The sequence below is a fragment of the Heptranchias perlo genome, chromosome 7 (genome assembly GCF_035084215.1).
Source record: "Heptranchias perlo isolate sHepPer1 chromosome 7, sHepPer1.hap1, whole genome shotgun sequence".
Taxonomy (NCBI): domain Eukaryota; kingdom Metazoa; phylum Chordata; class Chondrichthyes; order Hexanchiformes; family Hexanchidae; genus Heptranchias; species Heptranchias perlo.
The window spans coordinates 96,631,529-96,649,500 of NC_090331.1; the positions used below are offsets into that span (position 1 = coordinate 96,631,529).

Genomic DNA, 17,972 nt, shown 5'->3' on the forward strand with positions numbered 1-17,972 from the left:
AATTGACCCTTTGGTTTCTGAAAGCAGCCACTTCTCATCTCGTATATTAATTACCATTTATCTGTTTACGGAATCATAAGTCTGCATGGGGCTATCCTAAAAAGCTGACACCTTTTTAGGTAGCTTTTGCTTAAAACGCATTTTAAAATAGCCACGTCCAAGTCTTTTTTGTGAGGGAAAGACCAATGCATTCCCAAACTGTGCCAGTGGGAGATTTGCATTCCCAGCCTGAGGTGTGATTCTCTGAGGTAGGCCCACCCCAGGGCGACCAATCTGACTGGTTTGATCTTGTGCCTCCTTTTTGCAATGGACGGGTTCTCCTTTAGAAAACAGTAAATTGATTTGTAATGTTTTTGCTCCAAAATTAATTATTAAACAAGATTTATATGTTTAATAAAATATTTCTTCAATATTTGCAATGTTTTTAATAAAATAAATTTCTGGTTGAATGAGTGTTCTGGTGAAAAAAATATCGTCTGATTTTGCCTTACTAACCCCTCAAAAAGCCGCCTCAAAATCTGCTGCCCCAATCTGCCTTTTGGCATTAGCCCTATTCCTTCCCCTGTTTCTCCACCTCCGGTTATTTTTGTGAATTACGTTCGGAGGTTTTATTATGATAAGGGTGTTAAGTGTTGCTAGGATTCTGTGTTGTCCTCTCTTGGAGTAGAGATGTTAAGGTGCTGCTATTGGAAGCACATCATTCCACTCACAGGGTATGAGGGATATCGACCGCAACTGACATGACCACCACGATGCAAAACCTGGACCAAACAAGCTGCTTTAACACCCCCCAACCGACATTGCTTACAGTGCAAGCACAGTCATGTTAAGAAACTTGACTGCATCGATGTATTCCTCCAACAAGCACTGTCACTCAAAAGGTGCAGTGACATCATAAAACCTGTACAGGAATGTACATTCACATAAAATATGTGAATTAAATAAAATTACCTAAAAAATTACAACTTGAGAACAGGCCATACAGCCGAGCGAGCCCATGTTGGAGTTTATGCTCCATATGAGCAGTAGGCTTAATCCCATGTGTCCACTCAATTCGCATATCCCCTCATTTCCCCTTTCCTTCAACTGTCTAACCTATTCTTAAATATTGACGTGGCCTTGTATAAAATAGGTATGTGTATATATACTTAAATATACAATGACTGTGTGAATGTACACTCATACATATATTTAATGCCACCATTGTATATATGAATGTATTTTCTTGAGGCCCAATAAAAAAACTAACTGCCTCAGCCTCATCGAGCAAGGGCTGGGCTTCTTTTGCATTTATTTTCTACTGATTTTATGCCTTAGAAGTGCTGCTGGTTGTCAATATACGGGCATTGTGCATCTGATGGAAGCACCAAAGTAAACTTGCCCAATATGCTAAGCTGGCAGCTGGGAACACGCAGGTATTTTAAAAAATTACCTGGCTACTGGCTTTAGCATATCTGGTAAATTTACTTGGTGCTCCTGCTTCCAGCCCTACAACCTTCCGAGAACTATGCATTCTGCCAACTCCTTTGCCACCCTGTTGGTGGCCGTGTCTTCCGTCGTCTAGGCCCTCCCTAAATCTCTCTATCTCTCTTGCCTTCTTTAAAACGCTCCTTAAAACCTACCTCTTTGACCAAGCTTTTAGTCACCAATCTTTGGCTCGGTGTCAGTTTTCGTCTCATTACACCCCCATGAAGCATCTTGGGATGTATTATTCTGTTAGACGCTATATAAATGCAAGTTATTGTTGTTGGCTACATAAGGCCCATGCGTCAAGCGTCACTAGCGCTACTAAGGCACGAAATCAATGTAACAACAGCTGTAGTCTTTATACAAACTTTAGAGGCTGCATTGTCCGGTTTCCTAAAAGTGTTCAGTTGCATTAGAAAGCAACAGAGAACACTGTAAAATCCTGGAAAAGTAAAAAATAAGCATGTGGACCAGGGAATAGGCACCTTGCATCAAAATAAAACCTCCAGTTTAATCACAACTTATGCAGTGAGGGGGTAAATATATAATTTAGAATCATATGCACATCTGGTTATATTTTGCACAAGTAAACCTATTTTTTATCAAAAGCAAGAATCCCAAAAGCAGGCTAATTAAGTTGACTACAAAGATCCACTGGATTACAACCCAAATATCAGAAGAAATTTTAAAATAAAAATACATTGACAGTGACAAAGAAATGAAAAAGGGATTGCATAAGAGTTTTAATATTTTAATATTTTTGTCTAACATTACACAAGGTCAACTGTGGGTCTAAATATTTCATAGTAACAACTTTTGATCTGATTGCATTTATTTTTTTTTAAGTTGTGTAATGGTGAACAACAAGAGCAATCTGTTCTATTCCAACAGAACATGCAAAAAGAGTGGGAGGAAGAGTCCAGGCAGCGCATTGAGAGCCAGGAGCAGCATCAAACCGAGCTGGAAGAATGGGGCAGGAAGGTGGAGACGCTGCAGAATGACCTCCAAGCAATCCGTAATGAAGGAGACGAACATCGAGAGTATGAGAAAAGTAAGAGCAAATGTTCCAAAGTAAAACAGTGTAGCTCATTGGCAAATAACAGAGCCAAGATATTTGGTGCTCTGAGCTGGCGTTATCAAAGTTTTTCCATGCAGCACCTGTTTGTGGGTGGGCATGATGACAATCTTACCAAAAATCCAGTTAGAGCAGAGGAATTGGGCTATATGCCCAGAGATATATATATAGTGTGTGTGACACATTTTTAAAAGAAGGCAATCTAACCATTGGCAGACGGAGTGTATGCATGATTACCTGTTTTTGTGAATAACATAAAGCTTTCTTGCCGGATTGCAAAAGGGATGTCAAAGTTCCCCACTGATAAATTAGAGTAGATTTATTTTTGTTCTGGATGACATTGCTATTGCTCGTGGAATAAATGTGTGATATTGTACCTCAGGAAAATTTTCATTATCCATCCTAATATCCATTTTGTGGATATTAGAATGAATAATGGACCAGACTCGAGCAAACAATTTTCTCCAAGCCAGTGTAGAAAATATGTAGAATAAATTCAATTCAAAGACTTTTCTGCTGGGTTGATTGGTTCTGTTTAAAATTGAGCTGGAGAGATCTGTTGTTAAAAAAGGATTGAAGTCTCATTCCCATGTTTTCTTCTTCCTCCATCCTTTTGTTGAAATCAGGCTGCTTTGTCTCCTCCTCTTAACTGCTTTTCCCAGGACCTCCAGAACTGTGGCACTCCTTGCTTTCTCCTTAGTCTTCCCTTCCTCAATCTGTCAACAATATGCAGGCTTTTACACCACAAGCTTGGCATTACCTAGCCAACATCTACTTAATTTACCTTGTTTTGCCTTCTCTTTTCAACCCAGTTGCACTTCTGCCCTATGGGCCTTGGTCATTCACCTTATTTTCTCAATAAAAGTATAGGCCGAAGCGGGGAAATACTTAATCAAACACTGCATTTTTTTTTTAGTCCCGTTCGGAGTGTGCGACACTCATCTGTGGAACGCAACTGGAATTTATGCTCTGGGGATTTTCCAACTGTTAGTTAATAGTTGCAAGAAACAATCATATTGTCTACTTTGAATAAAAGTGGTATATGACCAGTTACAAGGAGCAGATTGAGTGGGCCAATTCACCTTTTCTTGTTCCATGTGATCCTGCTGAGTAGAAATGGGTTTCCTTGCGTGTTTTCTACTTCCTGTAATGTAATGCTAGTCATTTTTTGTTGTGAATTTTGTGCTCATCCAGACAATGGCTTTTAGGAATAGAACACTTTCCATTTTGGGCACCCAACATTTGCATCAAGCACTCTCTGGCACAGTATAGTTAGTGAATAATTCTCACCGTACTCTGCTCCAACATTGTGCCCATCCCCTACTGCACTGGGACATTTTTTCATTTCCCAAAAACTTATGTATGTGTAAAAACGTTAAGATGATAAAGAAGTGACACTTCCTCTACCATGCTGTGTTGTAGTCGAGCGTCAGAACTTGGAGAGCCTCCATCAGTCCAATTTGACAAAACTTCAGGAACAAATTGAAGTCGAATATCAACAGAAGCAGGATGAGTTGCTGAGAGAACTTGATAAAAAAGAGGAGGACCATCATGCAGAGGTGAGTAGAATTGATTAATAGTGGTTGGGAACTTTGTTTTAACTCTAGGTTTTTTGACACGTCCTGTTCCACATGTCTCTGGATTTGTTTCCAGATTTCACCAGAAGGCAAGGCAAGGTCCTCCCTCATAACATTACAACAACTTGCATTTATATAGCACCTTTAATATAGTGAAACATCCCACAGCGCTTCACAGGAGCGTTTTCAAACAAAATTTGGCACCAAGCCACATAAGGACAGGTCAAAGAGGTAGGTTTTAAGGAGTATCTTAAAGGGAGAGGTAGAGAAGCAGAGAGGTTTAGGGAGGGAATTCCAGAGCGTAGGGCCTAGGCACGGCCGCCAATGGTGGAGCGATTAAAATCGGAGATGCGCAAAAGGCCAGAATTAGAGGAGTGCAGAGATCTGAGGTTTGTAAGGCTTGTAGATAGGAAGGGGAGGGGCCATGGAGGGATTTGCAAATCAGGATGAGAATTTTAAAATCGAGGCGTTCCCGGAACGGGAGCTAATGTAGGTCAGCGAGCACGGGTGATGGTTGAACGGGACTTGGTGCGAGCTAGGATATGGGCAGCAGAGTTTTGGATGAGCTCAAGTTTATGAGGGTGCAAGGTGGGAAGCCAGCCAGGAGAACATTGGAATAGTCAAGTCTAGAAGTATCAAAGCCATGGATGAGGGTTTCAGCAGCAGATGAGCTGAGGAAGTGGGGGGGAAACGGGCGATGTTGCAGAGGTGGAAGTAGGCAGTCTTGGTGATGGAGAGAATATGGGGTAGGATGTAAAACTCAGGGTGAAATAGGACGCCAAGGTTACGAACAGTCTGGTTCAGCCTCAGACAGTTGCCTGGGAGAGGGATGGAGTTGGAGGCGAGGGAACGGAGTTTATGGCAAAGACAATGGCTTCGGTCTTTCCAATTTCTGCTCATCCAATACTTGATGTCTGACAAGTTGCATGACAAATCAGAGACAGTGGAGGGGTCGAGACAGGTGGTGGTAAGGTCGAGTTGGGTGTCGTCAGCATATATGTGGATGATGTCGCCGAGGGGCAGCATGTAGATGAAAAATGGGAGGGGCCAAGGATAGATCCTTGGAGGACTCCAGAGGTAACGGTGCGGGAGCGGGAAGAGAAGCCATTGCGGGTGATTCTCTGGCTATGACTGGATCGATAGGAATGGAACCAGGTGAGGGCAGTCCCACTGAGTTAAGGTGTTAAGTTTAATGTAGCATGTTGCTTTCATTATTTTCTTGTCTTACGTATCATGCTAATAGAAATTTTGTCAAGATTTATAAATCACTGATTAGGCCTCAGCTAGAGTATTGTGTTCAATTCTGGGCACCACACTTTAGAGAGGATGTCAAGGCCTTAGAGAGGGTGCAACAGAGATTTACTAGAATGGTCCCAGGGATGAGAGGTTATGTGGAGAGACAGAAGCTAAGGTTGTTCTCCTTAGAGCAGAGAAGGTTAAGGGGAGATTATATAGAGTTGTTCAAAATCATGAACAGTTTTGATAGAGTAAATAAGGAGAAACTGCTTCCAATGGCAGAAGGGTCGGTAACCAGAGGACACAGATTTAAGGTGATTGGCAAAAGAACCAGAGGCGACAAGAGGATTTTTTTTTACGCAGGGAGTTGTTCTGATCTGGAATGCACTGTCTGAAAGGGTGGTGGAAGCAGATTCAATAATAACTTTCAAAAGGAAATTGGACAAATACTTGAAGGGGAAAAAACTTACAGGGATATGGGGAAAGGGCAGGGGGAGTGGGATTAATTGGATAGCTCTTAGGGATATGGGGATCGGGCGGGTATTTGGAGTTGAAGCCAAAGATCATTCTTATTGAGTGGTGGAGCAGGCTCGAGGGGCCATATGGCCTACTTCTGCTCCTATTTCTTATGTTCTTATGTTCTCTTTCAAAGAGCCGGCATGGGCCGAATGTGCTGTAAGATACTATGATAAATGGCAGCAGGGCTTGTAACCGGGGGATAGTGAGGCCAGTCATGACTCTAGTGCCTTCAAGACTTCAGCATGGAAGGGTAGAGGTGGGGGTGCAACTAGAAAGTGTGCAGGGGCCTAGTGCTTTCTTTATTTTTTCAATCATTCCTTTTACCCCCTGCATTAGTTCTCATAGCTGAACCATGCCACTTTGATTTCCTGCAATAGTTCTTAAGGGCTAGTATTGATCCTTAAGTTCTCCTTCTGTGCCCTTTCAGCTCCAATTTGTACAGCTGTGGTAAGAAAACTCAGGGCTCCATTGTTTTACAGCACTGCACAGCTGACAACAGCTGTGACACTGCTTTTCACACAGTAAAGTAATTGAGGCAGCCCTGCTGTCTTGCAGAAGTCTGCAGCAGTGCATCTAAAGGGGTGGTTTTCGCCAATGCCCCAGAGACCATATCCCTTTCAACATCAAATAAAAACACTGCCACCAGAATCAGAAGCCACCACCCTTTTTGACTGCAGGTTTCCCCCTATTTCTGGGCCATTTCCAGCTATTGGTGAAACTCCAGCAGCCTGAAAAAAGGTCAGCAATCACAAATTTAAAACAACTGTGTATTTGCCATTGTATGTTGCTCTGGTGCTGTGGAATGCACCCAACAGTATATAAGGGGCAGATTCCATAGCACCAGTAGCTTTGGGTACTACAGAGCTGTTTGTTTTTGAAGTGGGCCTGTAATCTAATGAGGATATAAGAGTAGGAGTCACTCACTGTTCGAACACGCTAACACTTTTTTATTTAACAGATGGAAAAATTGCAGGCGAGCTATGATGAATTTAAATTGCGTTCTGAACAGGAGCTTGAGCACCTGTGGTCTCAGCTGGAGAATACGAGGACCAGTCGTCAAGAGCTCAGTGGTAAATCTTTTATGTATGGTCCTGTTTCAATAAGAGTGCTGAGAAACAAACATTACATTTAAAAATGCAATAATATAATTGCTTTTGGTTGAAATGTGTACAATGGAAGATAAATGTTTGACACTGAAAATGCGTTTATATTGTGTGACCTTTAAAGAAGTTATAGATGAGTATGTTTACAAATTGTGAAGTTACTCATCCCGTGCTGTACTATACAAAAAACCAATTTGGTGGTGATGTCCTGATCCAGAGAGGCTTCATATCAGAGTAATAAAAAGCTGAGGGGTTTTTCATCTTGAAATTCATTTGAATGTCCTAAAGTTCAATAGTCATTGCATCCTCCACACACTAGCAAAATGCACCTGCAACCATACGCTTGATGTGGGAGGAGGGGAGAGGAAGGAGGAACAAAAAGAAAGCCCTAACTTTAAAGCGTTTGACAAGCTGCAACGTCACAATGTCAGAGTGTTGGCTCTTGTGAGCTTCCTGTTCTTGTGCTGTATACGATTGAACTTCACTATAACAAACCTCTGGGACCGACAGAAAACATCACTATCTCCGGTTGTTCATTATAGTAGGCTTCAGTGATTATGGGAAAGAGCTGATTTAAAAATATTCCAGTATTATCGACGTTACAAATGTCTCTTGGACTGTAATTCCGTGTAAGGGATGGAAAAACATCCATCCGCCATACGCTAGTTACCTCCGTGTTAACCCCACCCTTTTTATCGGCGACTGTCTTACGTTTTAAATCATGCCGCTGCCATCCATTTGAAGTTTTCGATGCCTAAAGAACAGCCTTTGCCCGTGACAGATCGCCTGACACTGGAATGTCACTCTCTGGCTGTTTCAAACCAGCGATAGACTCCTTCATCAAGATCTTCATGAGTGGCAGTACGGATTTGTTAACTCTGAGTTGGCATTTCATCTTCGACAGTAGCAGATTTTCCTCCTGAACCATACAATTGCAACAGTGCTCTTTGCTCAGCCGAGTTCTTCGCAGATTGTGGCTTGCGATTTTCTTGTGTGGTCCAAATTGTCGATGATTTGATGTTTTTTTTCCCAGAGACAAAGAACATCTCTCACTTGCCAACTTCACGCATGTTGCCTGGCTGTGGTTGCCCCATTGCAGTTTGTGTGCAGATCGTGGGCCGTTTTATCAGGCAACAAATGCATACATCGTGTGGGATTTGCACTACAATAAGTGATCTTTCAATTAGCCTCAGCTTGAATTCTGTCAATGTATGCGGGTTGGTCCAGGTTGATCCTGCTTGTGTTCGTTGTAGTAAGACTGATTTCCAAAAAAAATGAGGTCTTGCCATTAGGATCATTAAAACCAGGTGTTTGTTATAAGCTGTGTTCGTTACAGTGGTTAAGGAGTGCTGCATCTGCGAGATTGCAGTTTGTTTTTCCACCCAGTTAAATGATCAGCCCCTGCACTCATGTAGGTTTATATTCTCCAAAGCTTTTTTTTTCCGGGATCAACTTTTTGACTGTGAAATATTCTTCATCAATTTTACATTTTGCCCACCAAGTCTGACTCAAGAACTGCACCAAATTTTGGGAGCATTTACCAACTGAGTTCCAAGTCCGGTACATTTGGTTCCCAGCAGCCAAGCATGACAGCTCCTAAACTTTCTCTACCCACATGATCAACATACATGGGCTCCAGGTAATAATCGAGACGAAAGTTGATCGCACCAAACCTAGCATGTTATTGACTCTGAACTTTCACCTGCTGGTCCAAAGACACTGAATCTCCGTGGTACCACTCATTGGAATATGACCCCAAATACACACTAGTAGCTGTCTCTTGGGGGGGCCTGTTCAAGCTTCTCCCAGACCTATGCCAACAACAACAACTTTAAAATTGAGGCGTTCCCGGACCTGGCGCTAATGTAGGTCAGCGAGCACAGGGTTGATGGGAGAACGGGACTTGGTGCGAGTTAGGCTAAGGGCAGCAGAGTTTTGGATGAGCTCAAGATTTTGGAGGGTAGAAGATGGGAGGCTGGCCAGGAGAGCATTGAAATAGTTCAATCTGGAGGTAACAAAGGCATGGATGAAGGTTTCAGCAGCAGATGAGCTGAGGCAGGGGTGGAGATAGGTGATGTTACCGTGGAAGTAGGCGGTCTTGGTAATGGAGCGGATATGCGTTCGGAAGCTCATCCCAGGGCCAAATGGGACGCCAAGGTTGTGAGCGGTCTGGTTCAGCCTCAAAGTGGCCAGGGAGAGGGATGGAGTCGGTGACTAGGGAACGGAGTTTGCAGCGGGGACCAAAGACAATGGCTTCAGCCTTCCCAATATTTAGTTAGAGGAAATTGTTGCTCATCCAGTATGTCGGACCAGCAATGTGACAAATGAGAGACAGTGGAGGGGTCGAGAGCGGTGACTGAGAGGTAAAGCTGTCATCAGCTGTTGTCAGCATACATGTGGAATCTGATGTCGTGTTTTCGGATGATGTCGCCAAGGGGCAGCATGTAGATGAGAAATAAGAGGGGGCCGAGGATAGATACTTGGGGGCTCCAGAAGAACGGTGCGGGAGTGGGAAGAGAAGCCATTGCAGATGATTCACTGGCGATGACTGGATCGATAAGAACGAAACCAGGCGAGCGCAGTCCCACCCAGCTGGACGACGGAGGAGAGGCGTTGGAGGAGGATGGTGTGGTCAACCATGTCAAAGGCTGCAGACAGGTTGAGAAGGCGTAGTTTACCATCGTCACAGTCACATAGGATGTCATTTGTAACTTTGATAATGCTGAACTTCCTGTATTGTGGTGTGTGGGGGGGCAAAGAAATCCTCAGGTATGGAATGTGGATCTGCCTACTGATCTGAAACTATGGAAGTGATGTATCTCAAAGATCACATTATTGTGCCTGGGGCCCCCTGGTGAGGCCCATCTGGACACCAGCATTGGTCAGCTTATCAACAACCAGATAGTGGTATGTCTTTGCATCTTCATTCTGCGCTACCAAACTCGCCTATACACACAGCCTGAATTGAAAGACATTCGAAAACAGGCCAGTCATCTCCACACACATTTTTGGCAGTCCAATTTCCTCTTCTGTTACTAAGCTCATGATATCCCTGGAGGGAACTGATGTTTTATTTGCCACTTTTCTGCCCACCTGACCGGTCCATTGATATCTCTGTGTACTTTCTCCATTCTATGCATGTGACTGAAGTCCCTCATCCCTGGAACCATTCTATTAAATCTTTTCTGCACCCTCTCTAAGGCCTTCACATCCTTCCTAAAGTGCGGTGCCCAGAATTGGTCAGAATACTCCAGTTGTGGCCAAACCAGTGTTTTATAAAGGTTCATCATGACTTCCTTGCTTTTGTACTCTGCCTCTATTTATAAAACCTAGGATCCCGTATGCTTTTTTAGCCGCTTTCTCAACCTGCCCTGCCACCTTCAAAGATTTGTGCACATATACCCCCAGATCTCTGTTCTTCCACCCCCTTTAGAATTGTACCATTTAGTTTATATTGCTTCTCCTCATTCTTCCTGCCAAAATGTATCACTTGGCACTTCTCTGCATTTAAATTTCATCTGCCATGTCTCTGCCCATTCCACCAACCTGTGTATGTCCTCTTGAAGTCTATTACTATCCTCCTCACTGTGTACTACACTTACAAGTTTTGTCATCTGCAAATTTTGAAATGGTGCCCTGTATACCCAAGTCCAAGTCATTAATATATATATTGTGTACTGTATACCTTTAGTGTATGTGTGTATATAGTATACCTTCCTCCAGTCCAAAAAACAACTGTCCACCACTACTCTGTTTCCTGTCATTCAACCAATTTCGTATCAATGCTGCCACTGCCCCTTTTATTCCTTGGCCTTCAATTTTGCTGACAAGCCTATTATGTGGCACTGTATCAAACACCTTTTGAAACACCACTTCAACTGCATTGTCCTTATCAACCCTTTCTGTTACCTCATCAAAAAAACTCAATCAAGTTAGTTAAACAAGATTTTTTTTTAATAAATCCGTGCTGGCTTTCCTTTGTTAATCCACCTTGTCCAATCCAAGTGACTATTAATTTTGTCCCGGATTATCGTTTCTAACAGCTCCCCCACCACCGAGGTTAAACTGACTGGCCTGTAGTTGCTGGGTTTATCCTTATACTCTTTTTTGAACAAGGGCATAACATTTGCAATTCTCCAGTCCTCTGGCACCACCCCCATATCTAAAGAGGATTGGAAGATTATGGCCAGCACCTCTACAATTCCCACCCTTACTTACTTCAGCAAACTAGGATGCATTCCATCTGGATCGGATGACTTATCAATTTTCTAGTACCTCCTCTTTATCAATTTTTAGACCATCCGGTATCTCAGCTACCTCCTCTCTTACTGTGACCCTAGCAGCATCTTCCTCAGTAAAGACAGATGCAAAATACTCATTTAGTACCTCAGCCATGCCCTCTGCCTCCTTTTTGGTCCCTAATCGGCCCTACCACTCCTCTTGCTACCTGTTTGCTATTTATATGCCTATAGAAGACTTTTGGATTCCCTTTTATATTAGCCACCAGTCTATTCTCATACTCTGTCTTTGCCCCTCTTATTTTCCTTTTCACTTCACTGTACTTTCTATATTCAGCCAGGTTCTCACTTGTATTATCAACCTGACCTGCCATACGCCCCCTTTCTCTGCTTCATCTTACTCTCTATCTCTTTCGTCATCCAGGGAGCTTTGGGTTTGATTGCACTACCTTGCTCTCATGGGAATGTACCTAGACTACTTGAACCATCTCCTCTTCAAAGGCCGCCCATTACTCGATTACAGTTTTGCCTGCCAATCTTTGATTCCAATTTACCCGGGCCAGGTTCCTTCTGAAATTGGCCCTCCTCCAATTAAGTAATTTTGCTCCAGATTGCTCCTTGTTGTTTTCCATAACTAATCTAAACCTTATGATACTGTTCCCTAAATGTTCCCCCCACAGATACTTGCTCCACTTAATCCACCTTATTCCCCAGAACCAGATCCAGCAATGCCTCCTTCCTCGTTTGGCCGGAATCATACTGATCAAGAAAATTCTCCTGAACACACTTCAGAAATTTCTCCCCCTCTTTGCCCCTTAAACTATTACTATCCCAGTTTTTATTAGGATAGTTGAAATCCCCCATTATCACTATACAGTTCTTGCACCTCTCTGTAATTTCCCTGCAAATTTGCTCTTCTCTATCCTTCCCACTAGTTGGTGGCCTATAGAATACACCCAGTAGTGTAATGGCACCTCTGTTGTTTCTTAATTCTAACCTAATAGATTCTGTCCATGACCCCTCAAGGACATCCTCTCTCTCCAGCGCTGCAATATTCTCCTTAAGTAATACCGCCACTGCCACCTCCCCCCCCCCCCCCCCCCCCCGCCACCAACCCTGCTTTTTTTCCACCTCCCTACCTTCCTGAACACCTTGTATCCAGGAATATTTAGTACCCAATCCTGCCCTTTTTTGAGCCAGGTCTCTGTTGTCGCCACAACATCCTATTCCCATGCGCTTTTTGTGCCTGCAGCTCACCAACCTTGTTTACCACACTTCGTGCGTTGACACACATACACTCTAAACCTATCTTAAGACCTTCTTGTATTCTCCCTTAGTCTGATCCCACCTAATACTGTACTATTTCTTACTCTGGAGCTGTCTGTCTCTCCCAATCCTGAAGCCCTCCCTGTTATGTTCTCCCATTGATGACCACTTGATCTGGGCTTTCTCTAAACTCCTCTGATGTGAATTCTCCAGGAGGTCATTGACTGTGCAGACTTTTCTTTCCTTTTTGAAAGAACCAAAATCATGTCTTTTGACTTTGTGCTGCATATCTTGTTCTACCATTTATTTTGAAGATGTGTGCTCATTTTATTATTGAATGGAATTTCTGCTCCAGCTGGTGTGATGGAGGAAAGCTTTAATTCTCAACCTGTGTTGAGTTAGTTGATCTCAGCCAGTGTGGCAGAGTGGGTGCTCAATTGGCTACATTGTCCCTCGTGTAGAGAAGGAAAGAATGGGTCAGAGTTCCTGTTGCTAAAAATGCATTGTGTGGACAGAATTGAACTTAGTTGTTTGAAATGTCCAGCTGGCACTCACTGTTTTGGTTCACACAGAAGAATGACCTTGGGGAAGGACTGGAGAGTGAGTGGTTTCTGCGGAATCGTATCCCGGCAGGGGGACTGAATAGTGTCGGGGAGGGTTTGAAGGGAGGTTTGCACCAGCTGCTCCCGATCTAGACTGTGCGGCTGAAAAGTCAACCTTACATTAAGTGTGACAAATAGACATGAATTTTGATGACTGGGTGTATTTGGAAGCTAAATGCAAATTTTGTGCTTTTTTTTTAACAAGTAAAGTTGTAATATAACTAGTATTGTGATACTAAATTTGATGCTCCTCTTTAGAAAAGCTGGAGTAGCCACATCCCAATGGTGAGGCCTGTCTCTTGGGTTCTACTTGCATCCCAATCACACAAAACTAGGGTAGGTCAATAGGGAGTCCTTTTAGGGCAGTGCATTTATACTAATATGGTTCTGTGTTTATCGCAAATAATAAACTGTTATATATTTTTATAATCCCTGTGTAGAGTTCAAAGAACATTTTCTGGCTCGTACGTCTCGAGTAGAAGACGTGGAACGTCTAAAGCAGGAGTTTGCTCAACAGCGGGAGCAATTGCAGAAGGAGCATGTTGGTGAGCTGGAACAATTGAGGAGTTACTTTGAAGAGAACCTGAAAGACATAAAAGAGAAATACAATGAGGAAGTTACTCAACTTGAACAGCGCCTCCAGGAAGACACCAGACTACCCCTTGGCCTTGAATCTGATCTCAGTGTAAACCAGACTGTAGAGCCAAGGTAAAAGAGAATATAATTTATTTCATGCTGTAACCAATGTGATGTTGCTTTTAAGATTTTATGCTTAATTTGAATAATTATTTATTTCTGCATGAATTTGACAAGAAAACAAGCTTGCTTATAGCAGGATTTCTACTGTTAACCAATTTATCCCAAAACTTATCAGTGGGAGTAACCTGCTTTCAATGGAGAATCCTATACATGCAGGGCAGGAACAACTCGCTTATTAGCTAATGCTTCTCCTGTGTTGCTCACGCAATGGGGCTAGAAAACAGCTGCAGTTGCAGCAGGAGTACTGACAGCAGCCCTTCAAGTCAATCTCTGGCCCAAGACCCATGCCCGAGGTTAAGCCTTAGGAGATGGGGGTAGGCTACACTTACTGTATGTGTTTCCAACAGGAATTAGGCAACTTTAGATTTAAGTTAAATTGATATTTTGCAAATGATTTCCATGTTGCGTTATGTATTTGTTGTCTGTGTATTGTCAGCTGGCTGAGGAATCATGGCTGCTGAAAGGATTTTCAAAACACATTTGAAGTGATTTTATTGCCTTTCCTGTTCTATTTGGAGGGTAAACGCTGATATAGACTGGTTGGGCCAATTGGCCTGTTTCCATGTTGTAACTTCTATGTATTTCCTTGCTAAAGCATTTTGAATGAATTCATTGGTTCTCCTTCTCCTTAAAAGTTATTTTATTGGTACTTGTTTGAGTGCTGAGTTGTAATTTATACCTTCCTGTTCTTCAGTTGGGTAGATTTTGTTCGTTCCTGCCTGCCACTTATTCATCGGTAGGATTACTGTATGTAGGGACCTGGGTTTGGGTTGTCTGGCAGCTCTTTAAAGGGGATGTTAGGATCTGGGGCTTATGGGAGAAAGGGGTTAGGGGTTGACATTACTCACGGAAGCTGGGTCTTGGAGACTGGATGGGTTAGGGTCTGGGAAGAAGTGGGGAGAGGATCCTGAAGTCTGGCAACATTTGGAATTTGGAAGCATGGCTTGGGGTGTGGTTGCATTAGGGAGGGTGAAGTCTGCTCGGGGATGCCAGTACCTGGGGAAGGGCTTGGGTCTGGAGGCATTCATTCGAGCTAGTGTCTAGCAGCAATGTGTAGAGTGGTGGGGGAGTGGTCTTGAGTTCAGAATTTTCTTGCACTTCATTCAGGACTTGATGCTTCAGATTCTCAGGAAAAGGAAGGCAGGAGCAGCTCTTCGGGTCTCATTGGGAACACTCAGGAGTGGGGCATTGGGGGTTAATGTCAGGGAATAGTCTAGAGTAGCTGCATGGAGGAATGGCCCAGGCCTAGTAGCAAATGGAAGATGTATGAGGAGCCAGCCTGCAATGGCTGTCTGCTAGGTGACACTTGGCAAGCAGGGAGCAGCTTAGGTTAACAGTAGTAAAATGCAGGTTAGGTTTGTGCTTTCATTCCCATCGTAATATTTCTGAGTGACAGAAACTGGGATCAGTTCTGTTTCAAGTTATAAAATTTCTATTGTCGTCTTCTCATTGAAATTGCAGCAAGGCCAGGGCTCTGCTGGTGTCAAATTTTCTTTTGCCTTTTTAGCTTAAGGGTCTGTAGGCAAGGCTCTGCCTGGAAGCCCTAATAACTAGGACAAATTTAAACTGACCTCTTAACTGCTTTCTGCAAAAACTTTCCACTGTGTGTTCATGTGTGTCATGAGTGAATACCTACACTGTTATACCGACCCTTCTGCCACTGGAAACAGCTTCTCCTTATTTACTCTATCAAAACCCTTCATGATTTTGAACACCTCTATTAAATCTCCCCTTATCCTTCTCTGTCTCAGGAGAACAACTCCAGCTTCTCTAGTCTCTCCACATAACTGAAGTCTCTCATCCCTAGTACCATTCTGGTAATTCTCCTCGACACTCTCCCTAAGGCCTTGACATCCTTCCTAAAGTCTGGTGCCCAGAATTGGACGCACTATTCCAGCTGGGGCCTAACCAGTCTTTTATAAAGGTTTAGCATAACTTCCTTGCTTTTGTACTCTAGGCCTCTGTTTATAAAGCCAAAGATCCTGAATGTTTTTTTAACAGCCGTGTAAACGTGTCCTGCCCCCTTCAAAGGTATGTGTACGTGCACCCCCAGGCCTCTTTGTTCCTGCACCCTCTTTAAAATTGTACCATTTAGTTTATATTGTCTCTCCTCATTCTTCCTACCAAAATGTATCACTTCACACTGCTGTGTGTTAAATTTCATCTGCCATGTGTCTGCCCATTTCACCAGTCTATCTATCCTCCTGAAGTCTGCCACTATCCTCCATTTAATTTTTTCTCTTCTGTGCTTCATCCCATGCCCGCTTGTTGTTTCCTTGGGACATGGTAAACAGTTTCTCAGGCTTCAACTTGTTGATACCCTTATGGATTTTAAGTACCTCAATAAGATCTATTCTCAATCTTCACATTGGTAAACGAATTTAGCTTCTGCAGCCTCTCCTTGTAACTCAGGAATCTGATGCCAGGTAATGGGTAGAGCATTGGAATAGTTGAGTCTAGAGGTAACAAAGGTGTGGATGTGGGTTTCAGCAGCAGGTGAGCTGAGACGGGCGGATACAGACGAGATTATGGAGGTGGAAGTGGCCGGTCTTGGAGCGGATATGGGGTCGGAAGCTTAGCTCAGGGTCAAATAGGACACCGAATCAACCTGCTCTTGATGGTTTGCCACTCCCCCGCCTGGTGCCATGGGTATATTTTGACAGTTTTGTCTCTTATCACTGCTTCTAAATTGCTGATATGCAATATAAATAGCATAGGTTCCGGCATTGATCCTTGGGGCACCCCACTAGTCACTTGCTGCCACTTCTTGGCACAGCAGAGGAGATGGGGCAGATCAGTTATCAGTTCAGGTTGGTGACATGCCAGTTCGTGAAGAATTGCTGACATTTGCTGAAAGTCCTGTCCATCAAGACATTTGAGAATGATTCCACCTAGTGACACATATTTTCTCCACTTCCCACAGCCTGAGATCTGGGGACTGGAATTTATCACCACTATTGTAATGTTGTTCTACTTCCAGTTACGAGTTACATCTTCTCTAAACCCAGATACGAAATAGTTACGCTGCACCAGGTGATGTTCTCTAGGAGTAGAAGGGGAAGTGAAATTCATATTAGGAATAACCTCCCTTTAAGACATCTTGTGGCGATATCTTAATTTTGGAGGCGTCCCTGCATGACTCCCCCCACTTCCACTCTGTGTGACAGTCGTGACCCACCTTCATGTGCCCTGGTTTATTTTTCCACTGCTTTTGTTCAAACTTTCATTCCCAGGACTAGTGAAATTTCTGTCTTTCAAAATAAAACTAGAAGTAAAAATAAATTAATTTATATTTTTTAAAATAAAAGTCTTTCACTGTTTCTTGGAGTGAGAAAAATTGCAGCGAGTATCAAACACATTAAGTTGAGGCTGTAACCCTGGTACCGGTCAGCGCTGATACGACAGCAGTGACGATCTTTATTTGCTGACTTCACTGTAAATTCTTAAAGCTGTTCCTTCATGTTAGGCACGCAGAATATATTTATCAGTTCTGACATGACATAAAAATCACCACTGCTGCCGTATTAGCCCTGACTGGTACCAGGGTTACAGCCCCAACTTAAAGTGTTTGACACTTGCTATCTGTAAGTCTTAAGTATGGCACGCACTGCCTGTAAGCATCAAATTTGCTTCTTGTAACAATTTCCTTGCCTCACTTTGTTGATTTGGCAGAACAGAATTTGATGTTTTCAGTCACTATAAATCAGTGGCCCTAATAATATATTGTGCATTATATGGTGTAACATCTGTTTTGTTATAAAACAGCATTTCCTCCCCCGACTCACCGTAAGCAATGACAATACCAGTATGGAACAATGCAAATAAACAAGTAATCAGGAGAATGAATTGTCAATTATCATATTTTTAAAAAACCTACTTTGCCAAATTAGTCCTTTTTTACTGTAAGTTTCAATTACTGAAGAAACTACTACTTTTTAACTGGTTATTTTATTATATACTTCACTCTAATACAATATTGGTTTGCCTTGGTTGGCTCTCGCTTCACTTCCTTTCACAGTTATTTCTTCCTGATGGTTCAGTTTCTTTGCAAAGAATTTTGAACCTAGCAACAAGTGATTCTTCACTGGTTTTAACAATTTGAAGAACTAAATTTTAGGTCCCCCCACTTC

The 17,972-nt window shown here is 42.9% G+C and overlaps 1 protein-coding gene across 5 annotated transcripts in view; it reads left to right on the forward strand.

The window, feature by feature from the left end:
* pcnt (pericentrin) overlaps positions 1 to 17,972 on the forward strand; it is a 314,588-nt gene that overhangs the window by 109,622 nt on the left and 186,994 nt on the right. For all 5 annotated transcript variants that reach the window (XM_067988139.1, XM_067988140.1, XM_067988141.1 and 2 more), the window contains exons 12-15: positions 2,359 to 2,518; positions 3,965 to 4,101; positions 6,833 to 6,944; positions 13,524 to 13,791. In XM_067988139.1, the coding sequence (XP_067844240.1) occupies positions 2,359 to 2,518; positions 3,965 to 4,101; positions 6,833 to 6,944; positions 13,524 to 13,791 (677 nt within the window). The remainder of the gene's footprint in view (positions 1 to 2,358; positions 2,519 to 3,964; positions 4,102 to 6,832; positions 6,945 to 13,523; positions 13,792 to 17,972) is intronic.